General features: G+C 35.2%; 1 protein-coding gene across 1 annotated transcript in view; it reads left to right on the forward strand.

Annotated features, from left to right (window-relative positions):
• SEMA3E (semaphorin 3E) overlaps positions 1–18,351 on the forward strand; it is a 251,646-nt gene that overhangs the window by 142,777 nt on the left and 90,518 nt on the right. The window contains exon 2 of the mRNA XM_008686187.2: positions 4,805–4,965. Within this exon, the coding sequence (XP_008684409.1) occupies positions 4,805–4,965 (161 nt within the window). The remainder of the gene's footprint in view (positions 1–4,804; positions 4,966–18,351) is intronic.

The following is an 18,351-nucleotide window of genomic DNA, read 5'->3' on the forward strand; positions in this document are numbered from 1 at the left end:
CCGTCTGAGGGCAGTTGAGAACCAGCTCAGTCGGACGGGCAGGTAAAAAAGAAGAGTTCTTCCTTCCTCCACTTTTTGTTCTACTCAGACCCTTGACACACTGGATGATACCCTCCAATGATGCTTTAGTTGGTGCAACAATTAAATGCTAATCTCATCCAGAAACACCTTAACAGATATACCCAGAAATAATTTTTAGCCAAATATTTAAGCAATCCTGATCTAGTCAAATTGATGTGTAAAATTAACCATCGCACAAAGCAATGTTCCTAAGCAACTGATACAGTTCTTCTATTGTGGTATAGTGACTTTTACATTGAATTTTAGGAAGTCTGGGGTCAATTTTGGTATTCACTTTAACAATATATAGGGATATTAAAGAGTGACTTTCAGTTAATAAAATTGAGTTTTCTTTTCCTTATTTTTCCCCTTCATCTTGATATCCCTAGCATTATATTTGTTAGTTTAATTGAATGTATTTGTATAAGTCATCCCAGATTCTTTTTGGGAAGAGGCAAGTTAAATCAAAAAAGAGTAGAAAATTGGAGTTAGTATTGAAGTATAAATATGTACAGCCTTTAAAAAAATGATTCTGTTATAGAATTTACTCATAATGGATACTTTTAACTTTTCCTGACTTAAAATCAAGGATGTTGGAGAATCACAGACAGTTAAGAAGGACGGTTTGGGTCTTAGAGAAAATTAAGGATCACAATCAGGATTTATATGCCTGCGGAAATTGACAAGAAAAATATAAACCATCACATTGATATGTTTTGGTCAGTATCATGATTCTGAAATAATGTATCTACCTATAAGCCCAGACTTCTTAAGAATCAGTTATTGGCACTATCGTGTTGTATGGTGATGGTCAAAGTGGAGAGCTGTGGAAGCAACTCAATAAGCTGCTCTCATTTTGTGAAAATGTTTAACGAAAACTGTAGTCTATTCATTGGGTCTTATAAGTTTAAAAGGTAAAGTGACTTTAGGAATTATTCCAGGAAGTGTCTTCATAAGTGAAATGAAATTTATTGACTTACTGCCTAAGGCATATCTATGATATTCAACTTAATGTGTCCAAACATACCTTGGCAGCAGTTTCCTTTGAGGCAACATAAATAAAATAAGATCCGAAGTTCCTTGTAACTTTAAAAAAAAAAGTATTCTTGACCCTATAATCATTTAAATATATGAAAAGTCATAAATATTCTAACTGCTTCCCTTTAGGCAAGCTTAAATATGACACATGTGATATTTACACATGTTCATCATACTCCTTCCATTTGTTAAACTTCCAAAGCTCAGGTTTTATGCTGTACTTTGAAAGACTCAGAAATATCTGTGTGGTTTTTGTTTTTGTTTTTTTTATAATGTTTTTATGACCTCCACTTTAGAAATGCAATTTAGTCAGAAACTTAAGAATTTTGAATGTGGAATGGTGATTAACATGTAAGGAAATCATCAACATAAATGTTAATTGGTATAACCAGGAGGCTAGATGTTTGCTCAAGGTGATGCAGGTAATTAATGGCAAAGCTAAGACATACATGTGGCTCTTCAGATTCTCCGTCTACAGGACTTTTTGTTATGACATACACATCTGCTATACTTTAATTCTCATGGGTTTTGTTTGGTTTTGTTTTTTGTTTTTTTTGTTTTTTTTTGGTAATTGAGTGATTTTTTCATTGTAATAACGTATGTCTATAAGGTGGTTATTTTAATTTCTGGGTACGTGAGTTTCCTTATCAGTAAAATAAAGGACAGTGGTAATTTATTTTTTAAAGGTTTTATTTATTTTAGAGAGAGGGAGAAAGAGAGTGCAGTGGAAGGGGCAGAGGGGGAGGAGAGGGTCGAGCAGACTCCACATGAGTGTGGAGCCCAAGACAGGGCTTGGTCTCAATAAACCAAGAGTGAGATGCTGAACAGACTGAGTCATTCAGGTGCCCCAAGACAGTGATAATTTAAACTATTACTCTCTGGTTGTTCACTCTTGTGGGGAGGAAAAAAAGATAAATGTAAAGTCCATAAGAAATGAACATTTTTTAAAAATTGCTTTTGTTGGACACTCATTTCAGTTTTTTCTCTTTGCATTTTCCAAACTATTCTCCATAGGTGCATGAGTGTATTTTTGTGACCTCATGGGATAGACTTGGCTACCAAAATGGGTCACAATAAAAGGTGATATACCAGAATAAAATAAGCTTGATGCGTTGGTAATCAGTCTCTATTATTACAGATAAAGAAATAGGAAGTACCACCTTTAGACTATTAGAATTATAGTAAGTGTAGCAGAAATTGACAAGTCATAAAAACAAATAGCTGTTAATATCTGTCTCTCTATAATGTACACAAGGGTAATGAGGTCCTAATGACCTCATTGGTAAATAAGTAAGGTGATCCGTAGATGGAACAGGTTCCTGGAGTGTCTTCTTTACTGGTTGGGCTGCCCTTCATTTGAGTTCAGACATTTTAATATGGGCCCATACTATTCCACTTCGGCAACACTTCCGGGTATGCTTTTATATTTTATTCCTTTCGTCATTTTGTCATTTTCCAGCAAACTTAATCACCCAAACTCCTCACCTTACTGTGTTTGGTTTAGAGACCTGTTAATTCTACATAATGTGTAACTACTCTCTTTTAATTGCTCCTTTCAGATAATTTCACTGTGCATAAAACTTGGAGAATTTTAGCAACCTATTGGAATAATAGGGTAACATTTTCTGGAATAGAGTCCATTTAGCAGCCCTGATATAAAACCATAAGTGGTCATATGTAAAGTCAAGGTGTAATGGCGGTAGACTGTATTGATCCATATTTTTGTTACGATATCGAATACCTAAAACCTGCATCTCTTGCTGTTGGTGGATGCCTAGCAAGGAAGGAAAATGATATGATTTTCCTTGACAAAATTGTTAAGTGGGAAGAATTTGTCTTCCAGGGTTCAGAACCCCTGATCATTCCTCTTGCTCCTCCCCAGATAAAGCACCTTATTATTCTTTGCATCCCTCCCTCAAACCTTGTTGTCAGATTCTTTATTTAGGTGAAGAGTCAGATGACTCAATATCATTAGTTTTACCTTTATAAGAGACACTTTGATTTTAGCAGTATTTCTTATTTTAAACTAAAGGATTTTTAATTTTTTTTTTGAGTATAGTTGACACCCAATGTTACATTAATTTCAGGTGTATTAAACTAAAGGTTTAAACTTAGCCCTACTCCACAGAAGTTTGGACATCTACAGTTTCAGAGTAGAGATACAGACAGTGAGTACATTTTTAAAAAGATTAATTTATTAGAGAGAGAGAGAAAGAGCAAACGAGCAGGGGAAGGGGCAGAGAGAGCAGCAGACTCTCCGCCGAGCAGGGAGCCTGACACAGGGCTCCATCACGCAGGGCTTCATTGACTCAGGGCTCGATCCCAGGACCCCGAGATCATAATCTGAGCAGAAGGCAGACACTTAACAGACTGAGCCATCCAGGCACCCCAAATACATTTTTAATAGAGAGGGAAGAAAGAGGTCCTTCATCTCTCCATTCTCAGAAGTAGAGTGGGCACAATGCTATATAGATGGTCGCATTTCATCCTGCTATCTGGATTTTGGTGTCTGGTCACCAGTATTCCCCATTCTCTGTCAGATGCATTAGGTTTTGACTTTCGGAAAATGAAGCTATCTTCTAACTTGTCAGTATTTCCCAAAGGGGCCTCTTGGGGAATTTTTCAGCATGCAGAGCCTCGTCTTGGGAGCAGTATTACCGTCATCAACGGCTCTCATATATCACTTACCAAGCGTAAGTCCTGAACTACCATATGCATTTAAATACCTTCAACAAACAAACAAACAAACAAATGCACACATGACAGGTGTGTCAGATTGTGCCTTTCTAAAATTAAATGTATGTTAGTTGAAACAGATCATTTGTGATTTCTGCTGTAGGCATGAATACATAAACATTAGCCAGAACTCAAGAAACAGATCTCTTCGAGATCCCCACCAATTTTCTCATTTGTCCCTGCCGGACTGAATGCGATCATGGGTTACCTCACTGTACTAACCACCTGAGGGTTCCCAGACATGGACGCTTCGATTTTGAACATGACTTTCAAAACCAGTATTAAGTGGAGACTTTTTTTGTGTGAGTTGGTGTTCATCTGAAATTAAACGGACACACTTTCAGAATATTTTTTGTACATTTGGAATATTTGTTGCACACAGAGAAATAAATGTAAAATTCACAGTAAAATGACTTTTCCACATAGCACTTTAAAGATCATGAATGTGAACTCTTTCTGTATTTAAAAACATAGAATATTTACCTTACATATTGAAGTTTTTAGATTCACAAACATACAAAGATTTTAATTTGTGCACATTAAAATTTATTCCCAGTTACACTTTTTTACATGTTAAGCAATTTTTTAGTTTTCTAGTTTTATCAACAAACATACCAATATGGAGCACTGAATAAATTTAAAATGTACATGATTTGATATACGTACATATCATGAGTAGACTACTACAGGAAATGTAGTTAACATCCATTATATCCCATAAAAATTTATTTCTTGTGATGATAACTTTCAAGATATACTCTCTTAGCTTTCAAATATGCAATATACTATTGTTAATGCACTGCATATTTTTAGTCTTTTGAGTAATAAATTCTGAAGGCTTTATATTTGTGATAAAATGAATGTTGTCATACCTGTTGGAACTATGTAGTTAATAGAGCCATGATAAAAGTGTTACAAAGGTATTTGTATATCGTCTTTTGTTTAGCAAACATTTTCTTTTGCATTTCAGAACTCTTGGACCTAAATCGAACATCAGTCTTTCATAGCCCTTTTGGGTTTCTTGATCTCCATGCAATGCTGCTGGATGAGTATCAGGAGAGACTCTTTGTGGGAGGCAAGGATCTTGTGTATTCTCTCAGCTTGGAACAAATCAGCAGTGGCTATCGAGAGGTATGGGAACATCAAACTGTGTATCAGGAGGGAAAGAAAAGGGGTGAGGGAGACAACTTCTTGCATGGTGTTACTTGAATTAGTTTTTGATTGTTGGCCATTTTAATATTCTGAGTGATTATTTTATTGGAAGAAATAAAATATTCATGACAAATGAAATCATTATTAAAAAAGTTTATGAAGTATCAAGAATGAACTTTTCTAGCACACCGCTGATCTGGGTATTCCCGGAAGACTTTGGATTGGTGTGTTTGACATTTGTCTTTGTATGATGGCCCTTGTCACCCCACCACTGTCCTGAGACCTGGGTTTGGAACATGCTTTTACCAGCAATCCCTCTAGGTTTTATTACTACAAAAACCCAGCCTATAGCAGTATAGATGTGTGACCTTGCTATAGCTAATGTTCTGTTGGTAATATCATTATTTCAGGTGGATGCTCCGTAAATAGTAGTGGATTAAAGTATATTAAAATAGGCAACTGCCCACCATTTTCAAGCAGAGGTTGAATGTAATGAGAAAGATAGATAGCACTTAGCGTCTCTGCTTATACTGAGTTGAGCTAAATTTTTTCAGATCCAAGTCAACCTTAAGACATGCAGAAATATTTAGATAGTATTTTTTTGGCATAAATGTATGTATTACATAATACATTTTCTTTACAGTACACATTTATGTTGGTCAGAATGATCAATGTCCATATTTTTTTTAAGTCACTTAAAAAATTTATGATGAAAAACAGCATCCTTTCATCTCTGCCAGTTCCTACTCCCTAGAGAAAATTATTTCAACTCTTTTATTATTTCTTCTGATTCTTACCTCCATTTTTCTAAATAACATTTGTATACTACTCTTTCTTGGTAGCATTGATGTTAGGCATTACCTGTTGACTTTCTGTTAAGGAAGATGAGAATTTTAGCATTCTTTTCTTGCAGTACCATAGCTAAAATATGTCTGCAGTACATGAGAAGCCCCCAGTTATCTGTCCCTTCATCTTCCCAATTTAGCTATTGCACAATTTTTATTTAAGAACAACCTTTACATTAGTGTAATTAGGAAAATAGATCATACTTCTTTTTTTGACCCTTGTGGGATTAAGTATTATCCCTTCTTTTTTTCTATTTGCTTAGATTTTTTATATTACTTTCCCTAATTTTTCACCGAACACCAAACTCTCTACCCAACTTCCTTTTCTCCTCTCAGTTTCCATCAGTTCCAAGTTTTTGGTTTTTAAATTAGAGATATATTTTCTGGTTCTCTTACCATCCCAGAGTTTAACTTCATCATTATCCTTGAGCATCCCCTCTACTTCTCACTTACAGAGTTTTCTTGATGAGTTTACATGACCTTTTAGTGAAATGTGACTTCTGGTAGCTTCTTGAAGAAGGATCCAAAGATAAATTTTGAGTTTTTTATGTTTGAAAATAGTACTCTTTAGACTTCACATATAATTGATACCTGAGTATAAAATTCTGGAATGAAAGTCATTTGTTTCAGAATTTTGAGGATATTGCTCCATTGTTTAAAGATTTTCAGTATAGCTGTTGAGAAGTTGATGCCTTTCTCATTTTAAAGTTTGTACATAACCTGTTTTGTGCCACCATATCCCCTAATCTTGACCCCAAGTTCCTCTGTGTTTTAAATTTTTCTCAGATTTCTCTCAGAGTTGATGTTTTTTCATCCACATTGGGCCTTCTACTGGAGACCTCATGGCCTTCAGCTCTGGAAAATATTTTTTAAACCTTTTTTTTCTTACCATTTTCTTCTTGATTCTCTTTTCCTCAACTTTCTGGCCTGTTTATTGTATGAACTTTGGACCAGTTCTCCTGATTTCACTGACACCTGTCCAATTCCTATTCTCCAAGACACTGTAGCCTTCCAATTCCTGAGAATTTCTAAAGTTCTTTTTCATGAATCAGCTTGCTTATTGGCTCCCATCACCTTGTAAGCATTTAGATTTCAGTTTTTCTAGTGTGCAAAGCCATTCAACACTTTTCCATATGTCGTAGAACTTCCAAAATGTTGCTGACATTTCTTTGGCTTCTCCACTCAAGCTCTGTCTTGTCCTTTTTGGATTATGTGCTTTACTATCATTTTAGTAGTAGCAGGAGGGAGTGGAAGCACACAGTCTTTCCTTTTTACTATCATTTTGAATTATGTTTTCCCAGTAGTTCTTAAAAGACATGGTATCTCTTTATGTATGAGATAACATAGTATTTATATTATACACACACTCACACGTACATATACACATGTCTCTAAGACCATCTCCTCCTTCCAGTCAAATTCAGTGGTTTTTCCTCTCTCTCTGCACGGATGGTCTTTCCCCCACTGTGATGTTCACCATATGGCTCTCTTCTTTTTCTCTCAGTTACATCATCTACATTCTTGGACTTTCTGTGAAGGAATATCTAAACTAGGGCTCCTAAGTATCAGACCCATAGAATAATCTCTGTTATGGACTGAAACATCAGGGATGTGTGCCTACAAAGGAAATACAATGTGAGTCACAGTGAGAAGGTAGCTATCTACAAGCCAAGGAGAGAGGCCTCAGAAGGAGCCAGTCTTGCCAACATCTTGATCTTGGACTCCCAGCCTCCAGAGCTATGATAAAACAAATTTCTCTTGTTTATATCACCTACTCCATGGTATTTTGTTATACCACAGCCTTAATAAACTAATACAATCCCTATATTAAAATTTTAAGTATGCGAATATGGAAAGATCCTTCAAGGGATGGGATACCGAGAAGATTAAGAATCTTTGCATTAAGGAAGTGGTTTTTAAATTGTTATCCTTGGGTCAGGATCATGTAACCCTTATGGAGTTGATCCCTGGAATCCACATTTACAGCAAGCTTTCTAGATGATTCTTATGTACACAAAATCTCCTAATGATTTTCCTCAGCTGTTGTTTCCCATGTGGAACTAAGACCAAGAGATATCAGCTTCCCACATTAATGTGATTCCCCTTTTAGAGTAGAGGAAATTGAATCACCTACTTATTCTCCTTTATTGTTTTGGCCTAATTGTATCCTTAGCGATGTAATGCTGGAAAGACCGGGGAAATACCTGTGAAGACTCTATAAGGGACAAGGAGAGTGGTAGGATTTCATGAACTGCATCTTAGGGAGCTAAATAGAATCGTATGTGGCCATTGAAACTTTAGGGTGCCATCTTGCACAGATGTCAAGGAAAGTAGCTACACAACTTATTAAATTCAGTAACTTTGCTGCATTCAAGGGTAAATCCTCTTTTTGTGGGGCCTGAAGTATATGCAGTTTAGTGACCTCTTCAAGAAATATACTTATTCAAACATAAATTTCAAAATTGGGTGACAGAGTACCAACAGGGAGCCCTGAGGCTTAAGCTTTATTGGCTCTGAGGTAACTTCACCTCACCTGCATTTGTTGTTTTATACTTTTCCTTCCTGGACTTTTTGTTTGTTTTCAGTAACAGCAGAAATAAAGCTGGGTCTACTTCATTCACCTTCTGTTGAAAGGAATGGACTTGAGGATGAAGGTGCCTCAGTGCTTGCCAGGCTCTGAAGATGCTGTGTCTGCCTCTGGGCAAGGCTTTCCTACCATCGTTTCTGGACCTTGCTTCCTTGATTTTTTACCTGTTACTATATTTTTAATCTTTCCTGCTTTGCTGTATCTATCTCTGGGTTTCTCAGCGTCAGTACTGTTGACATTATGAGTAGGTCTAAGTTGGGGAAGGGGGTGTCCTGTGCATTGTAGACTAGTTAGCTGTCCCTGGCTTCTATGTAGTTGTCAGCAGAACACATCCCCACAATCATGACAATAGAAGTCTCCGGATGTTAACCAGATACCGCTTGGGAGGCAGAATTGCTGAGGTCAAACCATGAACTCTAGCCCATCATCCTATGAGCAAGATCCAGACGCCACCATAGAAAAATCTCCCCTTAAGTATATATCCATGTGATTCCCAACTCCCTCGTTTTTCCCTTGCGATCAGGTACCTTGAGAGTAGCCAAAGTCCATTTTCTCTATTTTTTCACATTGTATTTATTACTTAGCTTTTAATATCTTTTGAAATGTAATATTTGATACACAAAAGAATATAAGTAAACATGTTAGAAAGCATAATAATGAAATCAACACCGGTGAACCCCCCCCAACTCAAGAATGAGAATATCACCAATCCCACTGTAGATGCAAGTACCTGTCTTTCCCTCCTCATGCCTCCTGCTTCATACAAGTGGTTACTACCCTGTATTTTATGTCAGTTTTTTGTTTTTATTTGAAAACTTATTATAGTAAATGTTTTCCTGTATGGTATATTATTTAGAGTTACTTGTTTTGGGCTATGTAAAATGATATACAATAGTATATTGCACTCTCCTGGAATTATTTTTGTTGTTGTTTTTATTCAATATTATTTCTTAGAGTCAGTCATCTTCCTTATTGTTATAGTCCCTTTGTTGTAGAAATAGAATAGTGAATGAGGACCACAAGTTAGATTTCTAGGTTCAAATCCTGGCTCTGAATATATAACACTTGGCAAATTCTTTAACCCCTCTACGCCTCTGTTGTCCTCATTTGTAACAGGAAATGTTAGTCTTCTCTGAGGACAAAACTGAGTTAATGTAAGTAAGGGACCAAGAAGTATGCTTTGCACACATTAGAAGCTACGTATAAGCTCTTACTAGTCACTTCGACCGGTATGTAATACATTCCATCATATGAATATAGCACAATTTACCCATTACCTGTCAAAGGACAATTGGATGGTATCCAGGATTTTGCTTTACTGATGTTTCTATGATTACTATAGTAACTATCTCTTAATACACATTCCTGAAGGAATGCCTCCAGAGCATATATTTTGGATATTGCTGGTTATAGGTTAATTGTTGTCAATGCTCACCTGTGTAAGATAATGCCTAATACTTCTCCAAAGTAGAAAGTAGTTATACAAAGTCCCATTCCCTCCAGCAGTGTCTGAGTTCCTGGCGATCCACACACCCTTCAAACCTTCTTCCATTGGTCTCTTTCATCCACATATTTTTCAGCAGTCTTCCCTTGATTCATTTGTTTATTCCCACCCCATACCTCACTGTCTTGGCAACTACAATAGCATTTTTATTTATTTTTAATTTTACTTATTTTGATTATAGTTTTCATAACCCAATTTTTATTTCAAAAGCAGGACATACACACTGTAAAAGATTAGACAATGCCAACTAGAAAAATACCATACTATAATAGCAGATAGTGACAAGTGCTATGGAAAAAAATAAATCTGGTTAGGGAGGCAAGAGTAAAGGGGTTGCTGTATTGGATAGGGTGGTCAGGAAAATATTTCTGAGGAAGTGGTACTTGATAAGCCGCCTACACAGAATTCCCACTAGCCGTATTTCAAGGCTCAATAGCCGGTTGTGGGTAGTGGCTCACATAGTGGACTGTGGAGGGCTAGAGAAGCCGCATCACAGTGTGTGGCTGAGGTTGATTCCAAGGGCAGATCATTGAAAGATCAGAGGATAGGACACCCATTGGCTAGGGTGATAGCTGATGATTCATCCTTATGAAGAGAAAGATAGTAATCTAGGTGAAAAAAATCTTTCCATTGATGAGCATGTGACAAAGGATGATGGTGGATGACTCCGAAGAGATATAGCAGGTGGTATGGTTGTGATCACATGAGCTTCAGAGCAGCAAGGGTTTTACATTTACTATTTTGTTTTAAATTTGTATGGGGTAGATGAATTTAGAGTGAAAATTACGAATGGGCAAGAAGGATCACTTAAAATATCCTTCTTAACATGTGAGTTTAGAATAAAAAGTCACCACCATTAGAGATGGTTCGTAGAGAAACAAAAGTTTCAGGGGACAAGCTGGTTTTAATTGGAATGCTGTAAAACGAGGTGGCAGTTACAGAGCAGGCATTTGAGATGATTTAATGGAAGTGATTGAAAGGTTCAGAAAGGTGGAGACAGACTGGGAGCTGCACAGAGTTTTATGAGGATATGAGTCCAGCTATTGATTGGTGATCTCTTGGGGTGAGAGAGTGTCCATGCTTCCCGTGGGGCCTACAGGCGCTGTGTAGGGATGTGTCACAATGGATTAGCCCTGATGATCTCTTCAGGGAGAGATCTTAATTTTTAACTTTAGTGGAAAATAGAAACCATCCAACAGGTGGATCCTCTCTCTCTGATCACCAAGGCTACTATTTCTGTGTGCCTTTTCTACCTCCTTCCTTGTTATGGGGTGGGCGGGAGGTGTTCTTTCTCCTTTCACAAAGTGCCATTCCTGTTACCCGTGCTCCGTATTCCACCCGCTTGACTTTTTTAAGGATTGGTTATCTTTTGTCTTTGCTATATTATCATTTTCTCTTTCTATAAAATCAGCAACAAATATAGTTTTGTATAGAGGTTCTTAAACTTTTTTGTGTGTCACGGATCTGTTTGGCAGTCTGGTGAAGTCTGTGAACCCTTAAATGCATTAAATCATTATGTAGGGTTACTAAATAAAATACTGAAAAAAGTCATAAAATTATAAATATATTTAAATAAAGCTATCACACTGCAAGAATAATAATTCATAGTATGAAAACATGTAACTTCTTAATTAATATATTAAATAATGAGACCTAGCAACTGCTCTTTTTAGTACTCTAATTTCAAAGTAATGATGAATGTTAATAATGTTTTAAGATACCTGTAACAACTCTAAAGCAATATTAAAATATCTATTATTTCTTGGGGCTCCTGGGTGGCTTACTTGGTTAAGTGTCCAACTCTTGGTTTCAGCTCAGGTCACGATCTCAGAGTCATTAGACTGAGCCCTGACACGGGCTCTGTGCCCAACGGGGAGTCTGCTTGAGATTCACTCTCTCTGCCCCTCCTCCCACACATGGTCTCTCTCTCTATCTAAAATAAATAAATCTTTAAAAGAAAAAATAAAATATCAGATATTTCTCTTGGTTATTAAGCCACAGATATTATACTACTGTGATTTATTTCTTGGATTTATATGATAGAGGTGCTAAATTTTAGTTGGAGATTATGCAAGTAAATAATGATGTGATTTTTTTTTTTCAATCGAAGCTGGTACATTTCCTGAATTCTTTTTTCAGGCCATAGTTAACAACTCTTGCTCCATAATTTTCATCTTATAAAACATTTTTAAAAATTTGAGTAGAAAGAAACAGAAAGTTCTCATTTTTGCAAAGTTATGGATCCTTGTGTTCTACTCTCATCTACCTTTTTAGTCTCATCTCCAGTTGTCTACACCAACACATTGCTAACAGATCACTTGTATTGTCACTTTTTTTCAGCTTTATTGAGATATAATGACACATGATATTGTGTTAGTTTAAGGTGTACAACATGTTTATTTGATAAATTTATGTGGTGTAAAATAATTGCCACCATGGCATTAGCTACCCTATCCATCATGTCACGTAGTTATCATTTCTTTTTTGTAGTGAGAACATTTAAGATTTACTGTCTTAACTACTTAATTTTTAGTATATAATACAATATTAATCATCATCATCATGCTGTACATTAGGTCCCCAGAACTTATTTGTCTTATAACTGGGAGTTTGTACCCTTTGATTAACATCGTCCCATCTCCATCCTCCCATCCCCCTTTCTGGCAACCACTATTCTACTTTCTGTTTCTATGAATTTGACTTTTGTAGATTCTGACTTTTGTAGATTATACATATAAGTGATACCACACAGTATTTGTCTTTCTCTGTTTGATTTCACTTAGCATAATGCTCTCAGGGTCCATCCATGTTGTTGCAAATGACAAGATTTCCTTTTATCTCATGGCTGAATAATATTCCACTGTATATGTCTAGACCACATATTCTTTATCCATCCATTGACAGACACTTAAGTTGGTTTTATTTCTTGGCTCTTGTGAATAATGCTACATGAGAATGCAGGTAACTCTTTGATATTCTCTTCGGATTTCCTTTGGATATACAATTAGAAGTAGAGTTGCTGGATCATATGGTCATTCTGGTTTTAAGTTTTTGAGGAATTTCCATGCCGTTTTCCATAGTGGCTATACCAGTTGACATTTCCACCAGCACTGCAAAAGAGTTTCCTTTTCTCCACATTTTCACCAACACTTACTTTTTGATTTTTTGATAATAACTATTTTAACAGTTGTGAGATGGTATCTCATTGTGGTATAATGATGATTAGTGATGTTGAGCACCTCTGTTTTCTCTTTACTATCTCCTTACTGTTACACATTCTCCTTCCCTGGACTAGCCTTCAAAAATGCCCACTTTTTTTTTTTTAAAGCTACTTCCTTTCTCTTCTAAACTAGATTTGGAGAAGGTTCCCCTAGTCCTTTCTTAATCATTGGTCTGATTTTGATTCTCGTATTAAAATTGGCTGTTTACTTGCCAGTCTACTTTATAAGATAGCTCCTTTAGAATAGGTACTGTGTTATATTCATGTGTGAAGTTGCAGGCACTCAAAGCACATGGACAATAAAAGAGTGAAACTGTGTCTGTTGTGAATCCTGACATCAATAAATATGTCATCTTCATTGCTCTCTTGCAGTTCCCATTGTACTTATTGCCTGAAACACTTTGAAACTAATTATTCTCTAATTTCTTTTAGGTTAATTTTGTCTGCCTTCTGCCCCCACCCCTACCCCCACCAACCACCTACCCATTTCCCCACTGGCAAACAAGGTAGGCTTCTGTTTTACAGTGTGGCAGTAGTTTTTACTCTGTCGGCACATTAATAACACCTATGGACCTTGTAAATAATATCTATGCTGTGATGACTCCCCCCACCAACCCCCATGACTGAAGTGGTGATTATAATGTGCATCCAGGATTGTGAAATACTGAAGCATTATATGTCCCTGTTAGCCTTAGGAAATACTGGTCCTATATGTGATGCCAAATAAATAATTGTTTTATGTATAATAATCCGAACTTTTATGAGTATACACACATGTAAGACTGTAATTTTGAAATAGATAAGAACTTACATTTAACAGACTTAGTGCATTATATTAGTCTTTTTAAATACTGGTTCTGCTTTATGAATTATTTCGTTCATAGCTTTTCCCAGACTATGTAATAATAGTCTTTTACACTGAAATTCTGCTCTCTTGTATCTGTATTACATTCATAAAAGACCTTGACTCACGCTCAGAAAAGTCAATCTGGTGTTAAATCCTACTATTTGCTGTGAAAATTTCAGTTTCATAATTCCATTTGTTTTATCTCATGTTTTTATTTTATTTTATGAGACACTTAAACCTGCCACAAGAGGGTAGCTTGCTGTCTTCAAAGATCTCTAAAATCCACAGATAATATGAGACTTCTTTGATTAAACTTTGATTTCATCTGGAACTTGCTGAGAATTTTTTTAAAAACATTTTTTTTCTTTTTTATCTTTCTCTAAAGCCTTTGGTATAAAAAAGATTTGGACTAAATTAGAGGAAACTGTTATTTGAATGAAAAAAAATTAAGACATCTTGAGATTTTCTGATCATAATATGACAAGATCAGGACATTAGTATGAATAGAAAATGTGGAAAGGTAAGGACAAAACATCCTGGCAGACATTTTTCACCTGAATTCCTGCAGATGCAGCCTGGATCTGTATCTCACTTTTAAAAAGCATTTGTTTGTGATAAAATCCCATAGTCTCTAAATGGGATAGGGCTCTAACCATGGAAATTCGGGGTTATTCATATTTAAATTGGCTTTTGCTTTCATCTTTTAAAATATTCCTCATTAAATTTTCTCTTACTTACTACTTAATTTTAAAATTATAATTCTGTATTGAGGAAGCACTTCCAATCTAGATAATTTGAAAAGGAATGTATATATTTCTCTTCACACCTTCCACCCCAATCCGTTTATACCTCTTGTAAAGGCAAGATGTAGCCAGAAGAGATAATGACAGTTTATTGTGTTATTATTAAATTCTCAGGTTAGCAGCTTCACACTCAACAGAATTAAATTTTATTTTTAAGTGATACATAGTTTTTTGAACTTTAATCACTGGTATAATTTAATTGGACTTTAGGAGGATTTAAAAAGATACATGGGAAATTAATGAGGTTAAGTTTTTTTTAACAATTCATAGAAAATTCTGTATATGTTAGATATATCAAAAATATGCTCAAGAAAGGGGAAAAAAAGAAATACCTACAAAACATGCTGATATTTTCTTAGCATTTAAAAGGCAACACAGTATTTACACAATTATTAGTAATTCAGTCTTTTAAAACAGGATTAAAGAAAACTTTTCATGTGACTTTAAAACATTTTAATAATGTATTTCCTTTCAAAATGATGAGTAATGATATATTCATTAGTAAACTAAAACTAGTATAATCAAAAATAAAAATCTGTCTTGATATTACATAAGCTAAATTTTTTCATATACCATCTAAGAATTATTGAAAACATTTTTGTACTTTTTTTATATTCCATGTGAAAAATTTATTTCTTTATTTGCATTTATCACATTTATTTACATTTACCACTAAGGAAGTGTTAGATATGATATATATCTATCTTTACTGGTTGTGTTTGTGTTTCTTTACTGGTTGAAAGTGTGGCCTTATTTTTTCTGATCAGTGTGTTATTTCTAGAATGAGGTTCAGCTGACCACAGTTAATTTTTTTTGAAACTTAATAAAAATAGCCAACATATTAATTTAACTTTTTACTTCATTTTAACTGTCTTAATTCATAGATATTATAATACTTTTTGAAAAGTAGCAGAATGTAACGACAAAGAACCCAGAATACATAGCCAGACTGCGTGGACTCCCATATCTTGTCTGCCACTTACGAGATGAGTGATCTTGGGCAACTTATTCCCCATCCCTATTTCTCAGTTGTGTTATCTGTGAGAGGTGACCGTAGTACTTGTCTCACAGCTTTTGTGAGAGGATTCATTGAGTTATTAAATGCCTAGAACAGTCCCTAGAATGTAGTAAGTTCTGTCTACACATTTGCTGCCATGATTACTGTCTGAACTAGACATCAAATCAGCACACAATTATAATGTCTTGCCATATCTAAGTAAGGTAAAAGAGTCCGACGTATTTTGAGGGCTATTGAGGTACATTTTAGAAACCTACATGGAGATATGAAGAATGAAGAAATGAACAAAACAGTCTGTACCCTAAAGTATGTATAATATAATGGAGAAGTACATACATACACATTTGCCATATACAGTGCAATTTATATAAAACTGTGATGTCTAAAATGCTAAGAAAGTTTATGAAAGCTGGTGAGTGGGGGTTCCTGGAGGAGATATAATTTGAATTGGACTTTTAATGATACTTGGAATTTCAATTTGTAACAGATTGGTGGTGGGAACAGAGTGAGTAGAGGAAGGAACAGAAATTTTAGAGCAGTTTAAAATAATGACTAATATCCGAAGTAGATGGGTAAAGTGGGGGGATGTGAGTGGTGAGAACAGGGTACAAAGTGAGAGTTAAGGATGGAAATGTGGTTGGGACTAGATAATGGAGAATATTGGCTGCCGTGCTGTTGAAACAGTCGAGGCAACGCATGAGCCAGTAGGAGATTCTGGATCTGTGCATAACATTACTAGAATTGTAGTTATAGCATGTTTCCTTCAGCAGTAGTGTGTTGGATAAATGAAAGGAAGAGGAAAATGAAGCCGTGAAGCCAGTAAGTAGTAGGTAGAATTGAAAACCAGGTCTATCTGTCTGAGAAGCCTATGTTCTTTCCGCTGTGTCACCACACTGAGAAGTAGGTGACTGCTTTGGTGTGAACTTCACGTCTCCCAGCTGGTCTTCACTCTCTCATTAGCCCTGCCTTTTGTGATGTGGTGTTCTTTCCCCTTGGTTCTTATTCCTTTAGCATGACTGCATTTTACCTTAGTAATGGTGAAGAACTAGTGGAATAGTTGTTGGTGACAGGAATGGAGAACTGACTAGTTTAAGAAGGAACTGTTCCCCACTTGTTTACTTAGAGCAAAGATGGAGAGCCCCACTGACTCCAGTGTTCAACCATGGTAAGAGATTAGGTTGGCCGTGTTCTGTCTTTATAGTGCCTTGCCATCTGTGCTTTGTGAGGGCTACTGAAATTTCCTGGAAAACAAGTCAAAAATTTTCTCTGGAAAATAAATAGCAATACTAGTTAAGGTCTAAAATATTCTTTTTCCATTTCCCAAAGAAATCAAAAGTAGATACATTTATTTAAGTCCCATATTTTATGGGACTTCATAGACTGTCCCATATTAGTAATAAACTTTGAATTTAACAGTCATCCATAGTTTTTCTCTAAGCTTCTAAATTTCAGGCTTTTTTTCCTAAAATTTTTCTCACCACTATTATTTTAAGCTAACATTACACTAGCTAATTTGGATATTTGTACATGCAGTTCTTTTAGACACTTCTCTTTTTGAACATATTTGTATTTTTCCCATCAAAAGTAAAAGAAATTCTTGTATTTTAGAATTTAATATTTTTTACTGAGTAGAAAAAGGCATTAAAATATAATTTGCATAAAAATAGCAGATGGTATTTCACATTAACATTAGCAGTTGAGTAAATTTCATCCATTAAAAAGGGCATGCATCAGGCCAATAATGTTCTTGTAGTACTAATATTGTCCTAGTTCAAATGCTTTGGCATGTAAGCATTTCAAATACAAATCTTGTTTATAGTTCAAAAGATTATAATTCTGGCATAGAAACTACTTGAATAACGACAGTCATTATAATTAACTGTAAAAGCGTAAACACTAAAAATGATAATATGTCAGGTTAAAGACTACCATTTATAAACCATTAGGACTCTTTTAATGTGTTATACTCAAAATATATTTTCTTTTCATGATATTTATGGGACAAATAATTTAAATATACATTGATGGACACAGGTACTGTGTGTAGATGTGAAATGTAGAAAGAACTTAAATATAAATAAACATTTTTACTAGAATAATAGAATTAGAGAATATATTAGGTGAAATTATAATAGTGTCTAAGATAGTTAAATATATTCCATGAAGAGAGATTTACAGGATCTATTTATTTATAAATGGAAATCTTTTTTTAGACAGTTAAATTATTCCTTCTTCATGGATTTGTTTTTGCTTCCCTAAATCTCTGAGTGTCATAACATCTTGTAACAGTAAGTTGTTAAATCCTTAATTGTAGCATAATTATGAGACTCACTAGGAGTCCAGAAAAAATGGCTTTGTAATTTAATTTTTTTTTTTTTCTCCTTTGAGATATGCAAGAATAGTAAATTGCCCGTAAATGTGCATTGGAACAATTAAATTGTATTGTAGGAGTATTGTGATGAAATGATGTGTATTTAACCTTTTGCTTTTTATACCTTTTTGGAACAGAAAATTTGGAAATATCATTACACCCTGTTGTTT

The sequence above is a fragment of the Ursus maritimus genome, unplaced genomic scaffold (assembly GCF_017311325.1).
Source record: "Ursus maritimus isolate PB19 unplaced genomic scaffold, ASM1731132v1 scaffold_3, whole genome shotgun sequence".
In the NCBI taxonomy this organism is placed as follows: domain Eukaryota; kingdom Metazoa; phylum Chordata; class Mammalia; order Carnivora; family Ursidae; genus Ursus; species Ursus maritimus.